At 59.2% G+C, this 11,602-nt stretch overlaps 1 protein-coding gene across 2 annotated transcripts in view; it reads left to right on the forward strand.

The window, feature by feature from the left end:
* The first annotated feature begins 1,043 nt into the window (after nt 1–1,043).
* Nucleotides 1,044–11,602, forward strand: part of TMEM9 (transmembrane protein 9) — a 17,990-nt gene continuing 7,431 nt past the window's right edge. The window contains exons 1-5 of one of the 2 annotated variants that reach the window (XM_075996969.1): nt 1,044–1,104; nt 1,566–1,676; nt 4,099–4,190; nt 8,812–8,920; nt 9,648–9,779. In XM_075996969.1, the coding sequence (XP_075853084.1) occupies nt 1,602–1,676; nt 4,099–4,190; nt 8,812–8,920; nt 9,648–9,779 (408 nt within the window). In that variant the 5' untranslated portion in view covers nt 1,044–1,104; nt 1,566–1,601. The remainder of the gene's footprint in view (nt 1,105–1,565; nt 1,677–4,098; nt 4,191–8,811; nt 8,921–9,647; nt 9,780–11,602) is intronic. The other variant, XM_012744450.3, reaches the window with a different exon arrangement.

Consider the following 11,602-nt stretch of genomic DNA (forward strand, 5'->3'; position numbering starts at 1 on the left):
GCAAACATTTTCACCAAGTGCAGGGCACTCCCCAGGTGGTGAGGACACGACATAAGTGTAAAGAGACACAAACACAAACCAGCTACCTGCCTGCCAATGTTCACAGTGCCCGAGAGAGGCTGAAGCCCACCTGGACCCAGCCTATCTGCCCGTCCAGCCATCAGCCTTGAGTTTGGGCTGTATTACTTCCCCTCCAACACCCTCCCCTCCTCCTCCCCCTCCCCCCTATTCCCACCCCCAATCCCAACATATCAAAGCTGAAGAGGATCTTAGAATCCAACCAACTCCTCCTACAGACAAGGCAGCCGGGCCAGAGAGAGGAGGAGTAACAAACACACCTGCTCAGTGGCAGGGCCAAGGCCCAAGCCCAGGGGTCCTCACTCTGGCTCCCGCACCCTGTGCTCAGGTGGCTCCTCTTTCCCTCACAGCTGGCCAGAAGTTCATAGCCTGGGACGCCCGCCCCGCCCCTGCATCCTGGCCCTGCATCCTGGCCCTGAGACCTTGCCCCAGTTTGCCAGGCCCAGAACCAGCTCGCGGGGCAGGGAGACGGGGCTGGGGCTGTCTGCACCCTCCGCGCAGGCCCAGCCCGCAGCGAACCCACCGCCAGCCCTGTCTTCTCCTTCCCTCCCGAGGGCGTGTGTGCGGGTAGGGGCGGAGGAGTCGCCCGCTACCGTCCTCTGCGGTAAAGAGGTGGGTCCCTAAGCAACATTTCCAGATTTCGAATGAGGACAAAGCTCTTTAGTCTCTTATCGTTGGTGTCACTAGCTGATAGCGTACAAAGTGCCTTCTCTGAAACACAGCAACCTGGAACAGGAGCGGTTTAGGACACAGGACCGGGCGAGGCGCCGCAGTCGCCCTACAGGCCCCGCAGCGGCGCGCCCCCTCCCGCGTCCCGGAGCGGAGCGCCGGCGCTCCCTTTTCTTGCCCGGCCGGGTTTGAGAAATGCCTGCCTCTCCCTTGCGCAGGAGCCTCGGCGCCCGGGCGGAGGCGGGTCTTGTTGCCTGGGCGATAGCGACCGCGGGCTGACAGGCTGCTCCGGCAGCCAATAGGAGCGGGCGGGGGCGGGGCCGGCTGGGCGCTGTGCAGCCGCGGCGGGGCTTGCAGGTTCGTGGACGCGGCGTTGGGGGCAGGGCGCGGGGGGTCGCGGGGCTCTGGGGGTCCCAGCCCGGCCCGAGGCCGCCGGGCGCGGTGGGCACTGGCCCTCGCCGCCGGAGCGGGGCTCTCCGACTCCGCGCCCGAAGTTCCCGTGGGGCCTGCGCGGGGAGGAGCCGCCGGGGCGGGCAGAAGCGGAGATGGCGGAGGGCGGCGGGGCGGCATGCGCCGGGCACGGCCGGCCTTGGAGGCGCGGGGTGGGGCGCTGGCGGCGGTGTCCCCGGGAGGCCCCTCTGCGGGGCCCGCACGCGGTCACGGGAGAGCAGCGTTTGGGGCCGGGTCAGCAGGCCCCGGAATCGGGGCGCCCAGCCCCCACCCGCATTCCCACTTCTCGGCCCAGTGGTCAAGGGGCCGAGCATGCAGGCCGTGGCGTGGCCAGCCCCCTCTTCTCCCACTCCGTGTCTCTTTTCCAGGTGTCCGGCCTTGCTGGCCCAGCAAGCCTGATAAGCATGAAGCTCCTATCTTTGGTGGCTGTGGTCGGGTGTTTGCTGGTCCCCGCAGCTCAAGCCAACAAGGTGAGGGAGGTGAGCCCGCAGCACCTGGGGCAGGAGCGCCCTGCCTGCAGGGCTTCCTCAGACGCAGCTGCTCCTCGGGGCCTGCCCCTCACTCACCTATGGGCCGGACTTTCGGGCTTGTTCTCTTAGAGTCAAGGCTGCAGGCCTCCCTGAAGACAGTGCGGGGACAAGGGGGGTGCACAGAGCACAGGTTGAGTCTGGGTCAGACAGACCGGTGGTGGAACTCCAGCAAGGAACTTTGGAGAAGTTATCCAAGTTCTCCATGCTGTCCTTTGCTTGGGACCAGAAGTGTTCTGCATATCGGATATTTTCAGATTTTCGAATACTTGCTTATATACAGGGTGTCCCAAAAGCCTCCATACAAAGGAAAAATTTTGTGATGAATATTTTGTAGGTAGAGGTACATTTAGCCACGATTTCCCGTTTTTCCTGTGTATGGCAACTTTTGGGACACCCCATGTAATGACATAATGGGGAACTGACCCAAGTCTAAACATTTATGTGCCACATACACCTTATGCACATAGCCTGAAGGTAATTGTATACAATAGTTTTAATACTTTTGTGCATGAAATAGTTTGTGTACACTGAACCATCAGAAAGCAAACGTGTCCCTCTCTCAGCCACCCGTGAGGACAGTCTCTGGTTGTTTGGCATCTTCATCACCATTCCTGACTCTAGGCTTATGTGCTACCAATAAGCGATTGCATTCTTAATCAATGTAAGTACTTAACGGTGAAAAAAAAAAAAGTGACTTACCATCAATGCAGTGAAAACATAGTATGTTCAGCGTCACTAAGCAACACAGTAGCATAACTGGGAAAACTGTCCCAGGTGTTAAGCAACAACAATAGTGAAGGACAGCAGCTTTCAGTCTCTACCTGTGATGCTATGTTTTATTAAAGGCTACTATACACTTAAATTTTTTTTTTTTTTTTTGAGACAGAGTCACACTTTGTTGCCCAGGCTAGAGTGAGTGCCATGGTGTCAGCCTAGCTCATGGCAACCTCAAACTCCTGGGCTCAAGCAATCCTCCTGCCTCAGCCTCCCGAGTAGCTGGGACTACAGGCATGCGCCACCATGCCCGGCTAATTTTTTTTCTGTATGTATTAGTTGGCCAATTAATTTCTTTCTATTTATAGTAGAGATGGGGTCTCACTCTTGCTCAGGTTGGTTTCGAACTCCTGACCTCGAGCAATCCACCCGCCTCGGCCTGCCAGAGTGCTAGGATTACAGGCCACCGCGCACGGCCTACACTTAAATTTTTTTAGAAGAAACATCAGAAGTGGTTGAGGGACCAGGAGGGTCCTGTCCTCTAGGGAGGAAGAGGCATCCCACTGAATGGCTTTTTAAAATGCTTCCTCCAGAGTCATCCCCCTTGTTAACGATGGCGTTTGCCATAGAAGTCCCCCTTTGGTTTTGCAAACTAACGTGATTTCTGGTTCTGTTAGGAATGCACGCTGCTCCAGTCCTTCAGCAAGCCCGCCACACATTTTCAACATGTTGTCTCCAGGCACTTTTTCTGCAGTGTTAATAACAACATGGTCCTGTCGGTGCTTAAAAAGTCTTAGGGTTTGGAGCATTTCGAGTTTTCAGATTAGGAATGCTCAGCCCGTCATGGTGGTTGTGTCTGTTGCCCAGGTAGAATCAAATTATACAACGACGTAAAAATGCTCTGTAAGTGTAAAGTCCTGTACAGACTGAGGTTTCTGTTACTGAGGGTCGAGACCCACCTCAGTGCTGGGACTCCTGGGATAACTTCCATTCTTTAGGGGTGAATGACCCGGAGCTGAGTTTGGGTCGGTTTATGGACTTTTAGAGTCTAAAGATCACCAAGGCTTTGACGCAAGGTGGAGTCTGAGGGTTTGCTCCCATCTCTCTACGGAATTCCTAATTTGAATACAAACCGTTTAGGGTGTTGTCTCTTACCCGTTCCAGAAGGGAAGGACTTTCAAAGGGGTTGCTTTTGAGTATTCCCATGGAAGTGCTCTACTTTTCCTTATTCACCCCTGCTCTTTCCCTTTCCCCAGTCCTGACCTAGGAAGTTGGAAATGGAATGGGCAGAAGAGGCCGGCCGGCTGCCAAGTCCACTGGACAGAGGTGCACGCACAAATGCGGGGTCCAGAGCAGAGGACTCTCACTTTACTTGCCACACCCCCACCCCTTTGCCCTGTAAGCACCCCACTTAGGGGATGGTAGCCCTAGGAAGCTTTCTTTGAGTCTTATTTGCCGCCTGGACATTTTCTGTCTTGAGGACCCTGTGATGTAGCATCCTTCCTGCAGACGCTGTCCTTGCTGAACTTGGGCGTGGGGAACGCTCAGGAGCATACATACGGCCAGCTGATAACACAGGGAACTGACACTGGCAGCCTCTTCAGAACCTGAACCCAGGCAGGGGCTCTGCACACCTTATACGCTCTTTCTCTTCCAGAGTTCCGAAGATATCCGGTGCAAGTGCATCTGCCCTCCGTACAGAAACATCAACGGGCACATTTACAACCAGAATGTGTCACAGAAGGACTGGTAAGGCGTCACCCAGGGGCTGGCCCTCGGCTGCTTGTTTGTCCTCCAAGGATGCTCTAGCAAACACCCTCAAAGTTGTGGGTGTTTTACTAGAGCTCTTGGACCCCAGAGGATAAGCATGCTGTCCCGTTCCCATGGAGATTCCTACAAAGGAACATTTTGTCCACAGTCACAGGACCAATCCCATGGTCGTCGTCAGTTGTGCATGGAAGCAGGACCCAGGGGTCTGGAATGCCAGTTGAAGGGTTCCTGGTCAGAGTAGTGGACTTTCTTGTTTCGCTTTGAATTTCGGTCTTCAGTGGTATATGCAGAGTGGTAGTAGAGAAGTTGGGAGAGGCCGGTGTCCCGCCACATGCTGTGGGACGCTCAGGGCTTGTGCAAAGCTCTGGTACAGGTGCTGTTCTGTGCCGGTCTCGTGGCAGCTTTGTAAGGTGGATGGGATGGATATTGCTCCCATTTTCTAGTTGCAGAGACTGAGACTCAGAGAAAGAATTTAAATTGTACTCCTGGAGTCTTGAATTCATTTTTGGGTGCCTCACTTTTAAAAAGAGAAGAATCATCAAGAATTCCTTCAGAGAGAGGAGACCAGCTTGGTGAAGGGACGTTTCAGCACACTGTCCTGGAACGAACTGTTTAAGGAACTAAAGAACCTGAAGAGGGGAGGACATGGGGACACCCGATGGCTGACCAAGACCCGGAGGAGGGCTGGCGTGCTGTGGGAGGTGGGGCCCGTGGGGGCCGCTGCTCATAGAGATCAGTTACGTTGTTCAGTGTGGTTTCTGGTGTATAACCGGGGCCAGTGCGTGACAGCTTCAGGGAAACAGGCCTAAGCCTGAGTTGAAGGAGCATCTCTAATCCAAGGCAGTTTCAGGAGCTGCGAAGCCCCACCCTCAGGGAGATCAGAGCCCAGATGAGGTGAGGTCACTGCAGAAGGGGGGTCTGGGTCAGTGTGCCACTACTAGGGTCATCAGGTGAGCTTTGAAAACATACAGATTCCCAGCACTGCCCTCTCCAGATTTTTCTTTTTTGAGACAGAGTCTCTGTTGCCTGGCTAGAGTGCCGTGGCGTCAGCCTAGCTCACAGCAACCTCCAACTTCTGGGCTCAAGCGATCCTCCTGCCTCAGCCTCCCAAGTAGCTGGGACCACAGGCACCATCATAGCCAGCTAATATTTCTGTTTGTTGTAGAGATGGGGTCTCGCTTTTGCTCAGACTGGTCTGAAACTCCTGACCTCAGGCAATCTCCCTGCCTGGGCCTCCCAGAGCACTCAGATTACAGGCGTGAGCCACTGGCCCAACCTCCCCCTCCAGATTTTGATTCAGCAAATATTGGGGGGGGGGGGAGGTGGTAACTTTTTCTTAAAGTTCTTTGGGTGCTTATGATGCAGTTGGTCCAGAGCAATATTTGAGAAGCTTGAAGCTAGTTGAATTTCCAGCTCTGAGAGGTGGTTTGGATAGACATACAGACTCCGGATCCAGCTTTCCTGACTTCAAATCTAGCTTTGCCACTTGTTAATTGTGTGACAACAGATGACTTCATTTGCTTTGTCTCCACTGTACTTTTGATGTCTTTATCTGTATAACAGTGGCAGTATTTTGAGTGTTAAGTATGGATGTGTAAGCAAGCGTAGCTCTTAGAACAATACCCAGCATGCAGTGAGTGTTATAGAAACATTGGCTGATGTTATTAATATATATTATCACGCCTTACTAGAGGCCACGTGGATAATCATGGTTAAACTTACGCTATAGCCCGAGGAACCGTGGGCCCCTCTCAGACCACAAGCCGGTTTGCCTCTGCTTCTGGCTGTCCCGATAGAGTCCCAAAGCCCTAAGACTTGAAGGCTTGGGAGGAGCCCTGGAGACCTTGTGTCTTGTGGTCACGGTTTATACGGCCGCAGTAAATGCGTCGATGGGCTGTCCAGGCCCCACACCGGGTCACGAGTCCATGTCCCGCGCCCCTTGTGCAGGCAGGCGCCGGCGATTTTGGCAGCGCGCTCTGGAGTTACAGCATGGCCTGAAAACTCAAGCCTGGACGCCCGCAGAGAACAGCGCCCTGTCTAGACCTCGGGCTATCGTTTATCTCTTCCTTCCCCGTAGAAGGAAGGTGGGGGGCTGTCTGATGAACAATCTCACAGCGGAACCTCAAGGCAGTTCTATGAAGGGCGGGGTGAAAACAGGCTGGGAGGAAAGACTCCAGGCTCTGGGACCCAGTGACAGTTACCTTATCTGGGAGTCACCCTGTGTTTGCCTGGAGCCCTTAAGGGGTGGGGTGGAGCCTTGGCATTGATTGATCGTAGCACCTTAGTGCTAGAGCCCGAGAAGGAGCCAGTTTGAATGGATCTTCAGGTCTCTGCCGCAGTTTCACTTTGGTGGCATTTGCAGAGAGAGGGTTGCCCTGGGTCCTGCAGAGAAAAACAAGAACCACCCCATCCCTAGCGGCCATCCTCGGGTTGAGTGGCCAAGTCATGCCCGTTCCTGTGCTGCTGGTGTTCTGCCATCTAGCGTTGAGGGCTTGTAACCACACGTGCATAAAAAGGCCAAAACCCCGATCATTCTTCCCGCTTGGTGGGCCTGGCAAGGGGAGGTGCTAGAGCGACAGTCCCAGAGCGGGAAGGAACTAAGTAAGCTGGCCAGTTCCTTCCCTTTCAACCTTGTTAAAGTAGAACCCTTCTACTGACGAAATCTGTTTCGGAAACGCAAAATGTATAAAACACAGGATCAGTATTGCTCAGGCTGGGGGGGGGGGTGTCCCGCGGCCCCGTGCTCACCTGCACCCTCCTGCACGGTGGCCCGTGGTCCCCAGAGGAGCACAGTTTCAGAGACACTCATCGGGCTCAGCCCAGAGAAGTTAAATAAATTAACACTCACAGAATAAAGAGAAGAGCAGAGAACTAAACCCACCCTGTCTTTGTCTTTAGCTCTCTCCCCACAGTGCCCCCTGACCCGTCCACAGAGTCTTGCTATCACTGACCCCGAAAGGTAAAAGGAAACCCTTAGGAGAGCAGGAATGTGTTCCCTTGGGTTTCTCCGATTCCCAGGAGAGCCTGAGACAGGAATGTTTCCGCTGTACCCCCTATATCCAGCCTATCCCCCTGGAGACCAGGGTCCCACACTGAAGAACTCGAGTTGGCCCTTGCCAGCTTCCGGCCCCACGTCCCGGCCCAGCAGGGCGCCCACAGATGCCACTGCGGCACTGGAATGACCTGCCAGACGCAGGACACAGCGAGGCGCAGCATAGGGAGGAAGCTGGTCCCCAGGAGGGGAAGGCGGCACTGCCTCTGGACAGGAGGCGGCCATGAGCAGGGTCTGAGGCCAGTGCTTTCGGTTGCAACAGGGAGACCCGTTCACAGAGGGGGTAGCACGTGGGAAGCTGCTGCCCACGGATGGAACTGGTATCATCAGAGGCTTAGATAAACTCGTGGGTGCCACATGCTGCAGTTTTAGGGGGAGCAGAGTTCCCCCAATAAGAGATATCCCACTCTTATTTCGACACAAGACCCTCACATTGCACACCCTTCGTGCTGCGGGAAACCCAGCCCTGTAGCTCACACGGGCCCTGTTAGCTGAGGGCGGCCGAAGTGGGCTCACTCTTAGGATGTGTAATCGATTTACTTAGCCCTGCTCCGGCCAGCACGGTGCCAGGCACTGGGAACATTGAACTGAGCCGCCACGGCGCGGTGGCCTGGAGGGGATGAGCTCAGGGAGCTGGCCGTTGGGGAGGGGACAGAGCTCAGAGCTGAGTCTTCCCGAGCGGAAAGGCCAGGCTGGGCAGCAGAGCCGTGGGGCGCGGCTCGTTCAGAGATGGGTTCGGCAGGCAAGGGGGCCAGCGAGAAGTGAGTTGGGACCCCCGGGCAGAGCAGTTGAGTTGGCCCTTGCCCTGGGGGCTCTGCGGAGTGACACGACCGGAGTTTCCTTTTGGTGAGGTCGCTCGGCTGCCGTGGGAAGGTAGTGAAGGACAGGCCCAGGCGGAGACGGGAGGGGGCAGCAGGGAAGCTGGGCCGGTCGCCCCAGGGAAGATGGATTTCAGGAGTTTCTAGGGAGGTAACATCACTGGCATTTGGTGGGCTCGTAGAGGAGAGAAGCGGTGTCAGAGATGACCCCGGGGTCGCCTGGCCAGTCGGGTGGGGACAGAGGTCTTCTCCTGCCACTGGTAGCAGGGGGCCAGCGTGCAGGGCTGGGGAGTCTGGGCAAGGCCGTGCAGGGGTGAGTGTGGAGTTGGTGGTCCCTGTGAGACACTTGGGGGGAATCCCGTGGGCAGCCAGACACGAGTCCAGCTCTTGGGAGGAGAGAGGTCCCGGCTAGAGGTTCTAATCTGCCGTCAGAGCCAGCGGCTCTGCACCGTGAGCGCAGTGTGAGGTGGGAGGGCAGAACTTGGAGGAAGGCTGACGATTGTTTGCAGAGCTGCTTCCGATGGGGCAGGGCACGGGCTGGGGGGCTGGGGGCCGGGAAGGGCTCTGCCAGCCCAACCCTTTATCAACCCTCCGCCCGACCCTGGGGACACCCCACCTCACCTCTGCCCGACCCCTGCCTCTCAGCTCCCCCAGCCCCCTGCCTCTGGTCTTGAGGTTGCAGACCCTTCCCACAGCCCTGTCCCCACGGCCACGCCTGTCTCTGTTGCAGCAACTGCCTGCACGTGGTGGAGCCCATGCCGGTGCCGGGCCACGACATGGAGGCCTACTGCCTGCTGTGCGAGTGCCGGTACGAGGAGCGCAGCACCACCACCATCAAGGTGCGCCCGGCCCACGCGCCCCGGGAGGCCTGCGTGCCGCCCCTGTCCCCGGCTGTCCCCCCCACACACAGTCTGTGACTTTATCCTGGCGTGTTCCACGTGGCTGTGGGACTGGCAGACACAGGGACGGTGCCCCAGCCTTTCCGGGGCTGGGGCTCTCTCTGGCCGCCCTCCGGTGGCTCCCGTTACAGCGAGAGCCAAGAGTGCAGGAGAGCTCCGTGAGACTCTTTTTCCCCTCCATTCTCTCCAGCTTTTTCCCTTTCTCTCCTTCCATTCCTCCAGTCAGTCTCTCCCGAGCGCCTGCTGTGTTCTGGGAGTGTGTGGGGGGGCTCGCCCGCCCTCCCGGAGCTCAGTCCAGTCGGGCTCTCAGAGTGACACCGGACTCCTCCAGAAAGTGCCGGGCTGTGGGCCAGGGCTGGGTGCCGGGGCCCGGGGCCGGGAGGGGCGTCAGACTGCTCCTTGGGTTTTTCCCTGAACCTTATTGCCATCGCCTGTTTGGGTGAATTCAGGAGAGAAGCGGCAGACAGCCAGCATCATAAGCGATGAGGAAGGACGCACGAGGTCCTGGTTCATTCCTCTGCCCCAGGCAGGATTTGCCCCGGTCTCGCAGAGGTCGTGGAGCCTCCCCGCGGTCTCCCGGGCCAGGTTCTGCCCACCCCGGGCCGGGCAGTGCTCGCCGCCGCCGGCTGAGGACGTGGGCTCACAGGCGTGCCGGTTTCGTCCTCAGGTCATCATCGTCATCTACCTGTCCGTGGTGGGAGCCCTCTTGCTCTACATGGCCTTCCTGATGCTGGTGGACCCTCTGATCCGGAAGCCGGACGCGTACACCGAGCAACTGCACAACGAGGAGGAGAATGAGGTGACTGAGGCTGCGGCACCCCGGCCCTGGGCTCCAGTACGCGAGGCCCCAGGGCAGAGCCCGGAAGAGCGTTGCTGGGGCCTGGGTGGGATCGGTGTCTCTTCCTCCCCCGCCTGCATGCCCCGGGGTGCTGTCCTCCTGTTCAGTGTCCCGCACGTCACCTGGACTCATCGGGGAGCTGCCCTGGCCCTTCCAGCTGAGGCAGGAGGTGGCCCTGGACTCCCCCAACACCTGGCTGCAGGTGGCCTCGGTGCACACACTGCCGAGCCGCGTCTTCCTGTCGCACTGTGCGTGTCCGGGCAGCGGGGAGTGAGCCAGCCAGGGCCAGTGACACGCAGATGCGCACGGCACCCCGCTCGCTCAGATCCGGTGACAAGCCGGTGGTGGGCTTGCGGGCGGCAGTCGGTCCTCGTGTTCAGGGACCCCACAAACACCTGCCGAGCCCTTGCTCAGTGCACAGCATGGCCCCGGGCTCGAGAGGGGAAGCAGGATTTCAGGAGCGGAAGGGGAGTGAGGCAGATGGTGCTGAGCAGGGGACGTCACCGTGCACATGCGAGGAAGCGAGCACGTCCAGGGTAAAGGCAGGCCCCGGGGCAGCAGTGGCAGGCAGAGCTGGCCAGTGAGGCTGGGCCAGATTGTTGAAGGCCTCAAGTGCCGAGCACGGGGTTCTGGCTTTATCGGGTGAGGAAGACGGGGGACCGCTGGTGCCGGGCAACCTGCAAAGGGTCAGGGACGCCGTGGAGAGGAAACCGGGGTGGGACAGGGGGAGGGGAGCTCCTCGCGGGAGCGAGACGTGACATGCGCCGTGGTGAGCAGAGCGGGTGAGCCCGGTACCCCCAGGAAGGACAGGGGACCCCCTTGCCGAGCGAAGACCACACAGCCCCTCGTGGCTCTGTCCCCCTTCACGCACTCGGCAGCCGGCCGGGCGCTCGGGACACGGGGACACCGGGGCTTTGCCGGGGGTTCGGGCTGCTCCAGGCCGTGGTGGCCGCGGCACAGACCTGCGCGTCCCGGCCTTGCTGCTGGACAGCGCTGTGTGTGTCGGCCGCGCGAGTGGGCGTTCGGGGCACAGACCCTGTGGGTGAGCTGCGTCCCGCCTTGCTGCTGGACGGTGCTGTGTGTGTCGGCCGCGCGAGTGGGGCGTTCGGGGCACAGACCCTGCGGGTGAGCTGCGTCCCGCCTTGCTGCTGGACGGCGCTGTGTGTGTCGGCCGAGCGAGTGGGCGTTCGGGGCACAGACCCTGCGGGTGAGCTGCGTCCCGCCTTGCTGCTGGACGGCGCTGTGTGTGTCGGCCGAGCGAGTGGGCGTTCGGGGCACTGGCCCTGTGGGTGAGCTGCGTCCCGCCTTGCTGCTGGACGGCGCTGTGTGTGTCGGCCGCGCGAGTGGGGCGTTCGGGGCACAGACCCTGGGGGTGAGCTGTGTCCCGCCTTGCTGCTGGACGGCGCTGTGTGTGTGGGCCGAGCGAGTGGGCGTTCGGGGCACAGACCCTGCGGGTGAGCTGCGTCCCGCCTTGCTGCTGGACGGCGCTGTGTGTGTCGGCCGCGCGAGTGGGCGTTCGGGGCACTGGCCCTGCGGGTGAGCTGCGTCCCGCCTTGCTGCTGGACGGCGCTGTGTGTGTGGGCCGAGCGAGTGGGCGTTCGGGGCACAGGCCCTGCGGGTGAGCTGCGTCCCGCCTTGCTGCTGGACGGTGCTGTGTGTGTGGGCCGAGCGAGTGGGCGTTCGGGGCACTGGCCCTGCGGGTGAGCTGCGTCCCGCCTTGCTGCTGGACGGCGCTGTGTGTGTCGGCCGAGCGAGTGGGCGTTCGGGGCACAGGCCCTGCGGGT

This window comes from Microcebus murinus, chromosome 23 (assembly GCF_040939455.1).
Source record: "Microcebus murinus isolate Inina chromosome 23, M.murinus_Inina_mat1.0, whole genome shotgun sequence".
Taxonomy (NCBI): domain Eukaryota; kingdom Metazoa; phylum Chordata; class Mammalia; order Primates; family Cheirogaleidae; genus Microcebus; species Microcebus murinus.